Source organism: Agrilus planipennis, unplaced genomic scaffold (assembly GCF_000699045.2).
Source record: "Agrilus planipennis isolate EAB-ADULT unplaced genomic scaffold, Apla_2.0 scaffold316, whole genome shotgun sequence".
Taxonomy (NCBI): Eukaryota; Metazoa; Arthropoda; class Insecta; order Coleoptera; family Buprestidae; genus Agrilus; species Agrilus planipennis.
This window is the reverse complement of record NW_020439389.1, coordinates 198,317-216,760: the sequence shown is the minus strand read 5'-3', so window position 1 is coordinate 216,760 and position 18,444 is coordinate 198,317. Positions and strand designations below refer to the sequence as shown.

Below are 18,444 nucleotides of genomic sequence, written 5' to 3'. Positions count from 1 at the left end.
ATTCTCTTTCATCTATTTCAATATACATGTCGTCTAACGATAACACTTGTTCTCGCCTTTCTTTTAGTAAGGTTTTCAATTTTTCCGTGAGTTCGCTCAAAGGAACTACACCACCATATTCTTTAGGAAGAATTTTCGGGTCGATTTTCTCATGTAAGGCGTCTAAAGACGGATTTATCTAAAATTTTTATTCGTAATATAACCCTCACCGTGAGACAAATGTACCACACAAATTAAAAGTTATCGTAGAAAATGAAAGTACACCACTTCACTTTGTCATACTTTAAAGGTACGGCATATTGATAAATCACAAATTAAAAAGAAAACATTACTCTGTAAAGATACTTACAAAAGTTCTATTTCTTAATTTATCATTTAGAAAAGTTAATCCAAATTCTATAAGTTTAGCGGCGGCAGGTGACATGTTTATAAAATGATTAGCTTTATGTCTCATAGGGGAGGAATTCTGTAAAATAATAAAATTATTTAAGAATATTCCGCTGCAGATTGTTGTGCTGCAAATGGAGATAGAAAAGGACAGTCCTGCGCTTCAGATACGTGATTCTAGTCTTGTTCTTTTTGGTAAGAAATCGAATTCTACAGAATTTTTGTGAATAAAAAGTAAAAATGTCTGTTTAGTACAAGTCGCAAGAAATTAATGCTTTTCAGGTAAAAGTTTCAAAATCCTATAACTGTTTTATTTTTAATTTTTTCGAAAACGTTTATCAAGGAATTTGGTAACGTACAATTTTAACCATAGATTTCTCGATGATTTTAATTTTTGTACGATTTAAAGCTTTGCAGAAGAAGAAATGTGAAAAGCATCATTCAATTTGGAATAGTTTACGTATGATTACATGGATAGTTACTATTATACAATATTTTTTGTAAATTACTGTGAAAATTCCAAACTACCTAGATTTACCCTCGACCCCTTGCTTTCCACCAAAATCTATTTAACAGTAGAACTAATTAAATTTCATTGAATCCACTCTCCGCAAAGCTTTTTCTACTGACCTGAACGCAATGGAAGATATTTCTAACATCCTTCAAAGACCATAAAGAAATGTGTCCCATTTGGAATCCAGCTACGTCATTAATATAAACGTATCCGTAAATTTGATTAAGTTCATCATCCATAAGTGCCTCGCTAACTAAACTATGCACCCTGATCATATGCGCCGCTGTATACTTATAGGGGTCGAATTTATCAGCTGCACTAAAAATGACCAGCTTTCCATCGATTCTATCGACCAAGGGAACAATGTATCCATTATCTATTATTTCTTTTAAGTCTTTATCTTCGTAGTCTAAGTTTTTAAACCAGTCCGGATAAAGCTGTCTTATTATCAAATAACGTTCTAACATTTCGCAAGCAAGTGGAACACTAAATTTTTTAGTTCGAAGAAATCGGAGAAGAAATTTGTTATCTGAAAATGAATTATTTTCAGATTTTCATTGTTTCTGTCGCAATGGAGAATACCAATACCAGATAAAAAACATTATTAGACTTCCCGACACGTCTCACCCTGTACAGTATGTTTATTTGCAAGTTTTTCCAAAGCAAGACACTATTTCAAAAAAATTTAAAACACATTTCCCAATTCACAAGAGCCACAAAGCATGGTAAAATTTGAGTTGTTTTAGTACTTTAAGGTCACTTTTGCAACTAATCCGTACACAAATATTGCAGTGAGGATAAATCTATTAAAATTACATACTCTCGATGATTTTTTTATATAGTTAGCAGCAGGATAAATTACAGCTGTCTTTATCAGTTATTATTGAAACTATACCTACGCAACAAATTATAAAATTGTTTTCTTTTAAAATCCTTACGATTATTAGTCAGTTATAATTTCTATTGAAAAAACAAACAACTCAAAAATCTACGTCAATTTATTTTACTCAAAAAAGTGCATTAAGTAAGTAATATTCCTTTTTCTGTTTTGGAAAACTTTGGTTTGTGATTAAAACTACAGAAAATGCGTATAGTAAAAGTATTTTGATCATATAACTAAATATATAGTCAGTGGACAGTTTTATTAAAACTCTCCTGCATTTTCATTTATTTTAGTTTATTGTTATCAAAAATCTTTCTAATCTCAAAATTTATTGTTGTAAATCAATGTATTTGCATTCATTACTGAATACCTAGGCAATGGGTATAGGTATTGTTGATCTTTAGAAGATGCGTAAGTAATTATTGATCGACGTTAGAAATTATCGACCGTCATATAATTGATATTAACTGTAAATATTATTCACAGATCGCATACGCACATTTACAATATTCAGGTATATTTGGGTTAAATGATACTTAGTTAGGCTGTTTACTTTTTTTTTTCGTGACACCACAGCCTTTATAAATCATCATTAACCATAATAAAAAATTGTGAAGAGATGGTTATCAGCAAACTAATCATTTCCGAAAACTTAAATAAAACATAAAAATAAAAGGAAACGGAATGTACTTATATAATTTTATTTCAGTTTGAATTCTGAATTATTCATTGTTCACCATAAAATTACCAGTTTGAAAGATTACAATCTAGCATAATGGATGGTTTAGAATCATTATAATTATTGTACCTATTGAAAGTCATATACACCTTAATATCATAATTTGGAGTTTTTATTACTAAATCAAGAATATTAAAGATGTTAACAAAAACAGAAATATATCCTAATAATTTCCAGTATGCTGCAGGTACATGTATTTAGAACATTGTGTAAGTAATTTTTTATTGATTTTGCATCTCTGTCACACGGTACCTTATTATAGAAAAGTTACCTATATTATGTAGCATGGGAAGAATAGTATCTTTATCATGCACCCAAGAATGAAAAAATGCTGCATTTTCTTCCATGAAATGAGGGAATAACACAGAACCTTCGGTATGTCTTATTCTCATATTCTTTATATCCAGAATTAAGGAATATCGCTGAAGTAATCTAATGAATATATTTCTCTAGTTCTTTTCATCAATGCTAAATTTAGACATCAAACATTAGGAATACCATTACAATTGGCAAATTAATTAAAGTCAAATTACAATCTTTTTTATAAAGATGCACTCTATACTATAAAGTTAAAGACTATTATTGTTTAGATTCAACCACCTCAAGTCCCACGCATCTTTTAAAAATAGAAGACTCAATATTGGTGTGCTCAAGAAAATAAAACTCAAATAAAAATGCAAATGCAGAATTTTAATCGAAACCTAAAATTAAAATTGAGAAAACTGATCATAAATTTACCTGTTCGACATCTTTTAATGTTGGGATGTTTATTAATCCATTCTTTCATCTGATCGAGTGATTGTTGTTTAATATTTTCATCTTCTCTCAATTCTTCCAGAGCTGCTTTGCGGACCTCTTCAGGCAACGGGATTCCATTCTCGTTCGCAACGCAGTCCTGGCCTCCCAAGCCCATTTCTAAACACAGAAAAGAAAAACAATGAAAACTACGGGCACATAATAAATGAAACGTTTGTAAACATGTTTCGATCTAATGATTTCTAAAAGTTGCCGATAAAAATCGCGTAATTGTACATTATTTATCGTTTATACTCGTTGTATTGCAACTTATAGAATTTAATTGAGCAATTTTGAATAACTGAAGTTTTGATAAGAGGCTTAGGTACAAACGTAGACACAAAAGAGTTTTTAGCGTTTCTATTTTGCAATACACTATTGCAAATTCGAAATATGCAAATAACACAATGCAATGGAAAGATTCATTTTGTTTTTTCTCTTGTTACGATAGCTTTCTTCAGTTTTATATTATTTTCTGTTAACTAAATTCTCATCATAGGTATTGAGTGTCTACTTTCTGAACCCTAGTAGGAAGTCAACAAAAAAAATTGTGAAGCGTTCCACATTTTTTCCGATCCGACGAGACTTGAACCTTGATGAAACTCTTGTACAAACTAGAGTGGGTGGATCGGCTTGCGAGTTTCAATGATTTAGGGAGCCGGACTATAGGTTCAACCATAATGGAGGAGTTCTTAAAGGGAAACCAGATTAAGACAAGTCCCTGAAACAGGGCAGCAAATCTTTCAGAACTCAGGGTGGCAGAGATCGCGAGGATCGGTATGGCACTCTGATATCCCAAGAAAAACACACCAAACTAACTCAGGATAGGTAAGAGTGGAAATGCGTGTCCAATCAGTCTTAGGACTGACGACCTTATGATGAGGATGTCAACGGAGAATTTTACAGGATTTTAGTTTTGTTGTCATGTAATCTTTATCTACAATTCACTCACGAAATCCTTTTTGGATTAGACGTTGTCAGAATATAAGTTCAAGTATTAAGAAGACGTGGAGGGAAGAAACTTATGAAAGACAAACCATTTATCAGAAAAAACCGAACAAATGGTAAACGGTTGAACTGGAGAATTATCAGACTATGACCAACTGCTTGTAGATTAACGGCATATCGTACTAAAGTTGTTTGCTTACAAATATATCCCTATACGTATGTAATTGAAAGTGAAAAAAGCAAAGAAAAGGAACACACCGTTATCACGTTAAAGCAGACCAATAAAATAAAGTTTTTATGACTTTATCGGTGAAAGTTTTATGTCTCCGTAAATAATATTGACACGCTTTAATTTTAAAAGCATAGGTACAAATTGCGAAAACTAAATAACCAAACTATTACCTACACGTTAACGTCAATGTCAGATAAGTATTTCCTGCAGCTAATTCTTTAGCCATACGGCACAAGGATATTTTTATCGTATAATCCATGTTTCATTACTCTATTTCAGAATTTCTTGTAGGTTTTCATATCATAATCATTTACAACCAAAAATAAAACTCAACTCAAATACATTCGCAAATCAAGAGGAAGGAGGGGTATTGCTTAGTGTGACGAGATAAAGTAAGGGGTAGAGGAGTCTAAGGAGATGTGAAGTTCGCAGTTCATCAATTTTATTTTAATTTTTTCCCTAACTTAACATTTCTTAAAATCTTTCATTACGATAGAAACTTATTCTCATTGCTATTTTTAATCACACGAAATCGTTTATAGGGGAGGGGTTAGCTTTTGCCAGGGGGCCGCTAAAAATGTGAGAAGGAAGTAGGTGTCCAAAAAGATGAATTTTTGAGTAACGTATTTTATAGAGATGTACAAAATGGTTTTTAAAAGTACTTAAATACAAAATGCATAAAATACTTGTTTGTTCTGTTATTTCAAATGTCAAATACAATATAGATTTCCCTTTTGAATTTTAAATGCTAAATGCAAAATACGTATCATTTTATATCAAAATATTTACAACTCCGTTTTGTTTCTGATCTTTTACACATTGTAATAAGAATCATTTTCTAAGAATTTGGGATTATAGGCATTTATTAGCACACCACAATATCTTCTAGTTTTTAGTTTTACACAACAATTCGATATTGTTTTGGGGGCTGTTTTGTCGTAANTATTATAAATTATTAAAACATTGATTAAAAAGCAATTTCATTTAGTAGTAAATTCTCATTGTCTTTACGGATATAAAAGCAAATTTTTCGACTTTTTTTCATTTTACGTCCTAGATTTCGTTCGGTTAATAACAATGGGCATTTTACGAATATTAGTTGCATCATTTTTTTGTACAACAGTAATTTGTGTACTTACTAATCGTAAGTTAAGGAGTAATACATCTCTAAAGTATTGCCTTGTTAACGGCATTGGCAAACAGATAAGTGAAAATCAGAGTTTAGTACTTTTGTTTGAAGAAAAAGCGTCAGAATTAGCCTCCCCTCATGACGACATCATTACTACCATATTACAAATGAGGAACTTTTCGTTCACAGTAATCAACACGAAAGATATCAGCAAATGGCATACAACTAATGTAAAATATTTTTACAAAAGAGCTATTTCAAATTACGTTATAATGATTGGTGACGACTGTGAAAAATTTGCAAATATCATAAAGTTTCTTAAAGCTCATGTAATATTACATTACGAAGCTAATTTCGTAGTTGTTGCTGGAATTTGTCTAACCAGGAAGGAAACTTTGAGGATTATAGGAAATATAATAATAAAAGAGCAATTACTTTATAGCGCCCTTATATTGCCCTCAACAGATGTCAATGGCACAACCGATGAGACGTATGACATTTTTAATTGGTTCCCCTTCGATGAAGGAAGTTGTTATTCCAATAAATTAGCATCTATTAAAAAAGTCGACTCTTGCTCTGAAGGTAAATATCAAAAAGATAAATCCTGGTTCAATAATAATATTCCCAATAAATTTAATGGTTGCCCAGTTCGAGTTAGTGCGATGGATTATAAGCCCCACGTTATCATTGAGCCAAAATACGTACATCGAAAGGGTCCTATAAAAGTTAAAAATGGTTTTGAAGCGCGTCAATTCAATATGATCACGGATTTAGCTAATTTGACTCCAATTTATCGAAGAGCAGAAACCTGGGGCTTTGCTTACGAAAATGGTACCGGTTTCGGGGCTGTGAAACTCCTTCTAGAAGATAAAACGGATGTAGCCATAGGAAATTTCTTCGCCGTTGTTCATGACAGAACCATTCTTAATTCGATAATTTTTTATGCCCATTACGATAAAGTTAGTTGGTGCATTGCACCATCAGGGAAGAAATCGCTTACCAGTCGCGTACGGGAGACATCGAACTTATCGGTTCCATCTTTAATCGCTCTGATCATATTTTCATTTGTTATTTATAAAATTGTTGGATATCATTCTCGAGATGAATGTGATACAAGAAAATTGGATGATATTTTTATGGCTATTTATAGAATCAATTTGGGCGTTTCTACAAGATTTAAATCAAGAATTTCCACCGTAAGACTATTGCTGAGTGTGTGGATGATATACAGCTTTTTTAGACTCGCAGTCTACGAGTCACTTTTAACAGTTATTATTCTCCGAAAAACAAATGAACATCAAATTGGAACAATTGAAGAAATGTTGAATCATAAATTAGACCTCTTAATTACGACAGGCGAACGTACATATTATAAAGACGATTCGCCGAGTGCGGTCTATTTAAAAAAAAATGCATTTTTTACTGAAAATATAGACTGGTGTTTGCAGAGAGTTATAAATTACAGAAACTCTGCAGTCCTAGCCGGAGAAACTCACATTAAATACAAGTTAAATAATGAGCCTTACGGATCGTCTCTGTACTGTTTTAAAACTCCGGAGATCACTTATTACTCTGTTATTCTTACTAAAGAAAATTTTCTACTGCGAAATAAAATGTCCCAGTTGCTACGCTTTTTAGAGCAAAGCGGAATTTCGTTCAAAATCATATCCGACACGATCATGTTTAAAAAGATGAAACAAAACGAAACTACAAATAAAAAGGAGACAACTTTTACGGCGCAACATTTTAAATTGCCACTATTGGCTTTAATAATGGCGCATGTCATAGCGTTATTGATATTTTTGTGCGAAATAATTGCTTATAGATACCGATATTTTTTCAGAAAGTTGATTTTCAAATTTCAGCGAAAAATGCGTTACTTTATTAATTCTAAGGTACCTTACCTAAAACAACATTATTTAAAGAACAAGAAAAGAATACAACAGTAACGTTTCCCAGAATTTCTAGATCTACTTCTAATTGATCTCTGAATACCTCTTCAAGTCTCCGAAAATGCCCTACAACCCTATCTCAATTTCCTTGTCGACATCCATAGCGTCTTCTAACTTTCCCTTTTTCACCAAGTTCGCTGGGTATATTTTGCACGCGTGGGTGTACACCTTGTTTCAAACATATTATACAATTTTGGAATTTCTAAATTAACTGTTCACGAGCACATAAGTGAGTTAAAAATGACTCGATAAAGCACAGAGGTGTCTATTTCCATGGTTTTCTGGCATATAACAAATAATATCTCCAACTGCGTAACGAACGCTAATTAATCAGACCTGTGGCAGATTGATGCAGTGGAATCAATTTTTCAGTAATATTGTGTTTGTCTAAAGATTTATGAAAATGTTTGATATTGGATTCAAACGTTTTGAGTTTATGAAATATGAAACAAGTCTATTTTTAACATATTTACTAATTAATAACACACGTTGAAAAAGCCAACTGAAGCACCCCTCGGTATCTCCCCCTTTGGTTAGAGGTCTGGTTTTCCACCTAAATCGAATAAAAATTTCTTGTAATGTACTTTGTTGGTTCGTAATCGTTCTTATACTCATGTATGTAATTTTTCATTTTTATATGTACAGGCACATGGTAGTAAAATTTGTTTAAATTATTTATTGCATGTGTATTTGTGGACTTTATTGAAGAAATAAAAAGAAAATAAAACATATACAGTAGTTTATTTTATAAAAATTTTCGTAACGAATAACAATAACCAAAATTTTTAATTATGAAAAACAAAACATTAACTAACCATGCAAAATCTTACTTTTATTACTTTATTTGTAATTAAGTGTTGCGTATGCATTATACATTTTGTATATATATTATATACGATATAAACTATACAACAAACGGTAACATAAAACCACCTTGACATTTAACTATAAAATATTATACCAAAATTGTTTTTAACAAAAATATTAAAAATTACAGTAGTAACTAATTATCATTAACAAGTATCAATAATTTACCATCATACAATATTTTTTGCATATTGTAATTTTTTTAAGAAAGAAGGTACGTTTAAGTTCTTAATATTTAGCATTAACTTTATTATTATTACATATCGACGTGTTTTATACATATCTACTTCCGCACCAACAAATGCCTATTTTTCAATATATATCTTAAAAAATAATGCTATTACAAAAAACTATATCGACGAAAAGTTGTGAGAGATGACAGAATAGAAGTACAAGAAAGAGAGAAAAAGTTTCAACTATAAAATTATCACAATAGTATCATCAATATTATTCATATCACCACAAAATAAATTGAAAGTTACGGAGTAAAAAATAAGGTTTCCAGTTGCGGTATTTGATCTCGAAATTGTCCCTGGATTTTGTCCAAAAATGGGTTCCATAAATAGTCCCGAAAGAATTTGTCGGCATTAGGTCTTATTGTTTAACATTTCATATTTTTTTGATAATGAATGTAATTACTATTACTATCACGTAAAAATACTTGGTTTCCATAAAGCGTTATCTTTTTTAATAAAAATTTTTTGTAGAAGAAATATTACATATTTCCATTTCGGGACCATTTTCGGGAATGGTCCGGGACTTAAAATTTGATTGCAAAGACCCGATTACTCTTTCGATCCGGAAAGTACGAAACAAAGTAAGATAAAGAAATTTAGAAAAAAGTGTCACAGAATATCGAAATCAAGTTATATTCAGTGATAAGTAAAGGAGACAGAAATAAAATGAAAAAAGAAATAAATAATAAATTTTCAATTTGGTAACAGTCAAATATTTCTAGGAAATAAAGTGTAGATAGTGTTAGATAGACATCATGCAAAGTAAACGAAATCATAAAAATCGTAGTTAATAAATCAAAAAGTTCAGCAGTGGTTTAATAATTCAGATCAAGTGATGATTATCATGGATTTTTATTCTTTTTAGTATCTATTATTAGTATTCGAGTTCGAGGTCACATAATATAATGAAAATCAAAAGAAATGGACTAGATATGATTAATCAACGGTAAGCTTCTTAAAACTTCCTTCCAAACCCACCCCTAACTCTTCGTTCATCTCCGATACCAGTTTGCATTCTCTTTCATCTATTTCAATATACATGTCGTCTAACGATAACACTTGTTCTCGCCTTTCTTTTAGTAAGGTTTTCAATTTTTCCGTGAGTTCGCTCAAAGGAACTACACCACCATATTCTTTAGGAAGAATTTTCGGGTCGATTTTCTCATGTAAGGCGTCTAAAGACGGATTTATCTAAAATTTTTATTCGTAATATAACCCTCACCGTGAGACAAATGTACCACACAAATTAAAAGTTATCGTAGAAAATGAAAGTACACCACTTCACTTTGTCATACTTTAAAGGTACGGCATATTGATAAATCACAAATTAAAAAGAAAACATTACTCTGTAAAGATACTTACAAAAGTTCTATTTCTTAATTTATCATTTAGAAAAGTTAATCCAAATTCTATAAGTTTAGCGGCGGCAGGTGACATGTTTATAAAATGATTAGCTTTATGTCTCATAGGGGAGGAATTCTGTAAAATAATAAAATTNCAGTCTTAGGACTGACGACCTTATGATGAGGATGTCAACGGAGAATTTTACAGGATTTTAGTTTTGTTGTCATGTAATCTTTATCTACAATTCACTCACGAAATCCTTTTTGGATTAGACGTTGTCAGAATATAAGTTCAAGTATTAAGAAGACGTGGAGGGAAGAAACTTATGAAAGACAAACCATTTATCAGAAAAAACCGAACAAATGGTAAACGGTTGAACTGGAGAATTATCAGACTATGACCAACTGCTTGTAGATTAACGGCATATCGTACTAAAGTTGTTTGCTTACAAATATATCCCTATACGTATGTAATTGAAAGTGAAAAAAGCAAAGAAAAGGAACACACCGTTATCACGTTAAAGCAGACCAATAAAATAAAGTTTTTATGACTTTATCGGTGAAAGTTTTATGTCTCCGTAAATAATATTGACACGCTTTAATTTTAAAAGCATAGGTACAAATTGCGAAAACTAAATAACCAAACTATTACCTACACGTTAACGTCAATGTCAGATAAGTATTTCCTGCAGCTAATTCTTTAGCCATACGGCACAAGGATATTTTTATCGTATAATCCATGTTTCATTACTCTATTTCAGAATTTCTTGTAGGTTTTCATATCATAATCATTTACAACCAAAAATAAAACTCAACTCAAATACATTCGCAAATCAAGAGGAAGGAGGGGTATTGCTTAGTGTGACGAGATAAAGTAAGGGGTAGAGGAGTCTAAGGAGATGTGAAGTTCGCAGTTCATCAATTTTATTTTAATTTTTTCCCTAACTTAACATTTCTTAAAATCTTTCATTACGATAGAAACTTATTCTCATTGCTATTTTTAATCACACGAAATCGTTTATAGGGGAGGGGTTAGCTTTTGCCAGGGGGCCGCTAAAAATGTGAGAAGGAAGTAGGTGTCCAAAAAGATGAATTTTTGAGTAACGTATTTTATAGAGATGTACAAAATGGTTTTTAAAAGTACTTAAATACAAAATGCATAAAATACTTGTTTGTTCTGTTATTTCAAATGTCAAATACAATATAGATTTCCCTTTTGAATTTTAAATGCTAAATGCAAAATACGTATCATTTTATATCAAAATATTTACAACTCCGTTTTGTTTCTGATCTTTTACACATTGTAATAAGAATCATTTTCTAAGAATTTGGGATTATAGGCATTTATTAGCACACCACAATATCTTCTAGTTTTTAGTTTTACACAACAATTCGATATTGTTTTGGGGGCTGTTTTGTCGTAATTCATAGAATTTCGTAGTTTCTTGTTAAAGATACGATAAGTGGTGATTTGGCAAGTACTGATATCAATTTGGAACTTTAAAATTCCATGGACCATGACATTTAACCTGGAAAACAATATCGATCCAATATTTTAGATTATCCATTTCCGAGGAGTTTATAATTTTTTGGGCTCTGTTCAGTTCAATGGCCAATGTGAGCAACTTTTATTCATTTTATATAATTTTTTATGGATGATACTAGCAAAACTTTTAACGGCAAAATTGTATTTTGCATTTTACAAATAGAAAATACTTTTGGAATAGTATTTCAAATAAAATACAAAATGCTTTTCTCTAAAATGTGTTTAAATGCAAAATAAAAATAGGTATTTTTTATTTTGTATTTGCATTTTAATTGCAAGTATTTCAAATAAATCACATCTCTGGTATTTTATAGACGGCCCCTATCAAGTAACCATGCTGCACCTAGACATTCAGATTTAATATTAAAATTATCGGTAGCGGCTTTAGGTAAAGCGAAGCCCATATCTAAAATTTGAAGAAAGGGCCTCATTCAGCTATTGCTTATCAAAACACACAATTACAATTATACTATTATAGATCCAATGATACAGCGTTTAGGAGCCAATACTATTAAGGCACCAAGTTCATAAGTATTATCATCCACCATTTTGGGCAATTCCTGACAATCTAGCTATGGTCCTCGACAGCCCACGTTATATCACCTATATCAAACAATTATGAAAAAATGAAGTAAAAATACACCTTAAAATAAAGAGAAATAGTTATTGTTCAATTTTTATTTCAATAATTGAGGACACTTCTAAATCCAAATGAGTCTGGACTATCATTTCTACTGGCTGGGCCCAAAATGGCGGATGATAATAATGCCTGTCCCTTTACTGTTCCAGTATTATTTGAATTTTCTTAAAATTAAAAAGAAATATGTTACGAAAACAAGGCCCATTTGTCTATGAGCGCCCTCCCCCTCCAAAGACAGCACTGAAAATTATAATTAAGTAGTTTTCGTGATATAAAAAAAAACACGTGACTGGTACCACGCTGAAAACAAAGAATGTGCACAATCACAATTTCTCTAAAACGATTCCCATTGTATAAAGATAAACTACTGTCCAAAAAGAGCACGGCCGGCGTGACCGGGTCCAAACGGAAAGCGGAAACATCCAAAACAGAAAATATCGTGCACCTAAACGAGCTTTTCGACGGTCGTCAGTCAGTCGACGAGTTTGGACCTTTCACTTTCTTCACGTACCTCTCGCAACTTTCTCCGTGTTATTACTTTGGTCGTTCTTGTAGGAACCTTAGCAATGACCTACATAACGTTTACCGGATGACGAACCGAACATTTTACTTGGCACCAAGTACAAAAAAAAGTAATCAAGGCACAAAATTTAATTCAACATACACCATAACATACCGAAGTCATAATGAGATCAATTATGACCAAAAATAGATTGTATGAAATTTTGCAAAACACACTGATCAATTCAACAACTTTCAGTGATTTTTTTTAATTAGAAACGTAAAAGTAACTTGCAATATCATTAAACTAATTAGATAAGAAAGCTAAAACTTTCAAATATGAAAATGATCATAAAAAGTGGCGAGCATTTGTGATGATTTTAAAAAAAGTTTGTCTTTTTTATCTCGTTCTTCTATTTTAACTTACCTGCAGACATTATTAGAACTAGAGGTAAACACTACAATGATTAGTTGAATCGAATACTGGCATAATGCAGTGGTTTGATGGTAAACCGTAATTAATATTGTTCGGACACAATTGATCATTAATATGATAAATCTGTAGATTAATCACGCAACTCATCGTTTTGGATCGGGAATGTAATAATTATGGTAATCTAGAATCAACGACTAAATATTGAATGCCAACAGGTACAGTTGCGTACACTGAAAATCGCAAACGATGAATTTTCGTGAGACTGAATGTACCTTAATTTAAAAAGCCCCTTTTGCTCAAGATTATCTAATTGGTTTCATACATACCATGTAAGAAATTTATTTGTTACAATTGTTATTGGTACCTAAATGGTACTTACACTCGCAACCATAAAGCATAAAATATTACAGATCATTAGGTCAGGCCTATGTAGTGAAAAGGTAAACGTTTTATTAATTACTTCTAGAAAGCTGTTTGCATTCATCCAACAAATAGCTGACAAATAACATTAAAAAAAAATCATCTCTTTTACATGAACCTTACGATGAAAACATTCATTGTTAATTAAACAACTGATATAATTTAAAAAGTTCGAAAACAGTTGTCAACGATACTTGTTAAAACTCCATATCAATAGTAATAAAAACTCAAAAGTTGCAAAACAACTGCAGAGATTTTTTTATTAATAACTAAACCGTGTAAACCGGAACTCATCAACATCAATATACTATTATATTATACGCAAAAACTTTAAAAAAATACTACTACAACAAAGGTCAGTCATTAAATTAACATGAGTTATACTGCGAACAACGAAAAAGCCTCGAATAGATATAATAAACATTTATTATGTGCAAAACTACCTATATAAGTTATTGTTATAAACTTTTAATACATTATTTATATCTACGAACACAGACGTATGTATATAAACTCTAGATTGTAGATGCAAGTACATGTAGAAATTTGTTGGAAGTATGTTGTATACATTTACACCTTATATTGTAGGTACTATTAGTTAATTCCCATTTGACCTAGTTGCGCTATTCACAATTTCACATACTCTAAGCTTTTTCATGGCCAGTCAAAGACTCGTAAGTGATAAAAAGCAAATACTATTTTATTTTTATAAGAAAAAGCATCCCTTCTTTCCTATATTTCTTTTACTTTAAGAAGTTCTAAGCATTGAAAAGTAAAATCAAAACGAATAAGAACAAATTTAAAATGGGTTAGCTGTTTTGCATGTTTGCCAGAACTCTTAAAAGATTTTAATAAAAAGAAAGTTGTTCAAAAGCCTGTTACAAAAAGAAAACGTTTTCGACCATTCGAAAAGAAACGAGTCACAACTACGAAAATACGGACGGCACACATTAAATAGGGGTCCACTTTGCAAACAAATACACACTCACCCTAAATTTTCTTCAATGACCGTTAACAAACCACACAGCACAGCTGCAATTGCTGAACTAAACCAAATGTGCTCTTCATTTTAAAAAGATACTTTCTCCCAACCTACTTTCGGTCCGAAGAAAGAGGAGAATTAAACAAGTACCGGTGAAATACATACATTATACGCAGCTATAAGCAGTTGGTACCTATAATGAGTTGCTGTTATACCTACATGGTGGGTACCAACAAGTTATGTACCTATATTAGTATGTATGTGAATAATCGTGAGTACTCGGATTCTGAATTTGGCGCCGCTAATGCTTGCACCAACAGCTTTTAGAAAGTTATTTCGATTTCATCAAAAAGCACGTTTTTACTCACTAATACTATTGTATCTTCAAATTATTTAGATAGTTGCAAAATTTTTTGTTTTTCTTTTGTGAAATTATTCCTCGAAAATAACTGTCTGCTCCACTAAATCTGAAATGGTGATTTCAGCGACGGTACCTTGGTACCTATATCATAAAAGTGCATCAAGGGACGTTCACAGGCATTATACAATCATACATTCAATTATTTTAGGCCCCTATATAAGCGAAAAAAGAAAAACGTAAATCCTCCTCAAATAATAAGACGTAAGAATCTTTGCAAATTAAATATTAAAATTAAAATTTAAAAATCTGAATTATTTAACGAATTAAAAAAATCAAAACTAGAAGTCGTTTATTGTCCACGGACTTTATTGACTCGCTTTTCTCTTTCATAAATCTGGTTCACTCAAAATTCAGTTTCTTTCAATGTCACTTTTTCAAATAATAGTTTCTTTGAAGCATTCAAATCTTTTGTTTCGGCTTTTGAGAAGGGTTTCATTAGAGCCAAAGAAAAATAATTCATACATGTACCTAATACGTGTCACTGAAAAATAGCAAGGACACAAATTGGTCACACCAGTCAATACATCAAAATTTTCTTTTTTATCACGTGGAAGTCCACCTAAGAGTGAAGATTATTGTTCTGTAAAATTTTAAATTTCACTCGAATGCGAAACTTATTCGAAAAATTCGGACTGTTGTCCATTCCAGAACCACCCCTATTCGTAATGACTAATGACCAGTGATATTTTGTCATTTATAATCAATATGATACTTGTGAATATTAACATTTTCTGTATTTTGTAATCCGTTATATTACTTAAGATTTATAAAAAGTCCCCTCCGTTCCCTTTATCAACAACAGTGAAAAAAAGCCTTTTTACGTAATACTCCCTCACAAAACAAATTAATTATTAAATTTTTGAGAAAGTAAGTAAGTTTTTTATCGAGTATCTCATCATTCTGTAAAAACCAAACCTTACTTTTATTATTTTTAAACGTTTTCGAAAACAGTCTTTCAAAATGTCGGCTATAGTTACCATCATAAAAGAGACAATGCAGACTTATTATATTTTCGAACCAAAGAAGAAGTATTTTAGGAATTTAATTAACTCTAAATAATGGCGTACCTAATGCCTCTTCAGCTTTGCTCATTAAAACTAACCGCATGAATAATGATTAGTTTTAATCAAACAATTGCGATTCATAAAATTTATTATTGCCTTCCTCTGAGTTATGCAACGGTTACGCGAAAAAATAATAACCAAAAGCCCAATATGTTTAAAAATTTAATTTTCAAAGCCCATATTTTGCCACATTAGAAAATAATTAAAACAACCATTATTATGTATCATGAACAATGCGCAGTTGTTTTTTTTACAATATGGTGCTTTTTAAAACCTTTTTCTTAAGATAAAAAAAATGAAAACAATATTTTCGATGGTAAAAAATGAGTTTTATAGGGTGTACACCACCCGCGCTCTCCCCTAACTACGCTTATGATATTTTACTTTACTATTAATTTTTTTAGTTTTTTAATTTAGTTATTTGTGTTACTAATTAGTTAAAAACAATTAACTAGGTATTGAAATCATGTAAGGATGATTTAACATTCAGTCCAAAGCTTAATAGGGCATTCCAAAAGTCTCTCAAACACCGCTACCTCCCTTTCGATGAAAATAGTACGAAATATCTACATAATATGTATACTACTCATGTAGTTTTACTTTTGCCATTTTTTTTTTAACTTGAGATTAATAAATGCTTGCCGATCAAATTTTATTTTCTTTTTTAAATAATTACTAGTTTTTAAACATCGATTGTTATCATTCGTTCTATTACGCTCACATTTTAATCTGATAGAGGCAGTTTGTATTCAGCTTAACTTACTTTTATTACATACGTATTTCCACTCCAATTAACTTACCTACTTACTTTGGGTTGTACGTAGTTAATTATTTTGATTTTTATAGCGTTTCTTCTAATTCCAAAAGTCGTAAACTTGCTTTAGCACACCGTTATCATCATTTATTATTTATTAATATTAGTTATTTTAACAGTAACAATTAGACCATGTTTGTGCCCGACGCGCATTAATTTATCTTTACTAAAAATAAATAGAGCATCAGTTCATGCTTATATGAGCTTAAATTAATATCCGCGCAAAAATTATCACAACATCACCAGCACACGGAACAATTGATAAATATCTGATTATAAATATCAGAATAACGAAGTCGTCTCACATTAACAGAAAGAGATTTACGATAAAAGAAGTCCATTTTAACGATTTGTAATTATTAAAAAAAAAACTAATCTTAAGAGAAAAAAATTACATTAGATCGTTAAAAAATCATTAAGAACTCGATAATTTGCTAAATAAGCAAATAAATATTCAAACAGACAGAAAAATACATTCAACATACATCGAGAAAGCAAAAATCCGAGGATATTATCAACTCACTAGCTTCCTAAAGAAAAGGGCAAAAACAACTGTGATAAGATCTGTAAAGAATTCAGTGCGAAGACGCCCATAATGTTGTATAGTATCAAGGACAACTCGTAGATACCGATTATCACTAGAAATACATTTTCATTATAATTTATTCAATTTGTGTTAACAATAGACAAACAGTACTTTATATAATGAAAAAATAAGGATTATCTAAATAAAAGCGAACAAGAGAGCAAAAATTGAGATAAAGTTGAAATAAATTAGTCGTGTGCATTCATGATCCTTTTTTCTTTAAAAAAGAAAAGAAATCTAACAAGTACTCAATTATATTAAAAAATTAATTACAATTAGGTACCTAAAAGTTTGAACTTTAGCATAGTAATAATTAAGAAATTATCATCAATTGCTTTCAGCACTGTAAGTTTAAAAAATTAAAAAATTGGTCAATTAATAAGCTGTCACTAAACTTTACAGTTTTACAGCCTATTTTTCAACCCTCATGCGTCTATAGCAATTATATTAAAAAAATTATTTACAATTAAGTACTTAAAATAAAAATTAAGAAATTATCATCAGTTGTTTTAACATTATAACTTTCAAAAATAAGTCATCAATGTATACATTTTCACTAATCTTTACATCTTTACATCCTATTTTTCAATATATTTTCAATTTTTATCCTCCTACAGGCTGCAGGCTATTACATGTATAGGGTTACAAGTAGTTTCCTTTGCAGAAAGCTGCATTAATCTTTACTATTTTTGATGATTCCAGTTTTCTGTATTCGTTTTTCAGCAGGATGATGCGAAATCCTATTTACAATTCTTGCACTGTATAAGCAAATTCACAAAATATAATTCCCAAAAAAGTACTTACTCTGACATCTACCGGTATATATTAAATATACGCATAGAGCATTTAATTTTTTTTTCTTCTAGAAATTTTAATTAAAACTCAAAACAATTCTTTTAATCCTTTAGTACTTGTTCCGACATAACATGGTTTTTTGAAAATGGATTGGCAACACAAATAACACTTACCAAAACTGTTTTCAATAATTATTTATTTCATATGAATATAA

The 18,444-nt window shown here is 30.8% G+C and overlaps 2 protein-coding genes across 7 annotated transcripts in view; both read right to left on the bottom strand.

The window, feature by feature from the left end:
• LOC108741582 (clavesin-2-like) overlaps positions 1-17,408 on the bottom strand; it is a 37,124-nt gene extending 19,716 nt beyond the window's left edge. Inside the window, exons 1-6 of one of the 6 annotated variants that reach the window (XM_025978897.1) lie at positions 17,335-17,382; positions 16,836-17,015; positions 3,262-3,438; positions 1,018-1,430; positions 350-466; positions 13-178 (exon numbers count right to left, since the gene is read on the bottom strand). In XM_025978897.1, the coding sequence (XP_025834682.1) occupies positions 13-178; positions 350-466; positions 1,018-1,430; positions 3,262-3,436 (871 nt within the window). In that variant the 5' untranslated portion in view covers positions 3,437-3,438; positions 16,836-17,015; positions 17,335-17,382. Of the gene's footprint in view, positions 1-12; positions 179-349; positions 467-1,017; positions 1,431-3,261; positions 3,439-13,139; positions 13,354-14,557; positions 14,838-16,835; positions 17,265-17,334 lie in introns of those variants that run through there. The other 5 variants (XM_025978899.1, XM_025978898.1, XM_025978896.1 and 2 more) reach the window with 5 other exon arrangements.
• Positions 8,399-10,158, bottom strand: LOC112905790 (clavesin-2-like). The gene is made up of 2 exons (XM_025978901.1): positions 10,045-10,158; positions 8,399-9,873 (listed from the first exon to the last, which is right to left on the bottom strand). The coding sequence occupies exons 1-2, from the start codon at positions 10,147-10,149 to the stop codon at positions 9,619-9,621; spliced, it is 360 nt and encodes a 119-aa protein (XP_025834686.1). The 5' UTR covers positions 10,150-10,158; the 3' UTR covers positions 8,399-9,618.
• Positions 17,409-18,444: the final 1,036 nt, after the last annotated feature.

Bases quoted from the DNA above. Each gene is read 5' to 3' on its own strand.
- LOC112905790 (XM_025978901.1), bottom strand. From the start codon at position 10,149: ATGAGACATAAAGCTAATCATTTTATAAACATGTCACCTGCCGCCGCT. The intron at 9,874-10,044 runs GTAAGTATCTTT...TAAAAATTTTAG, and splicing joins AATTAAGAAATAGAACTTTT to ATAAATCCGTCTTTAGACGC.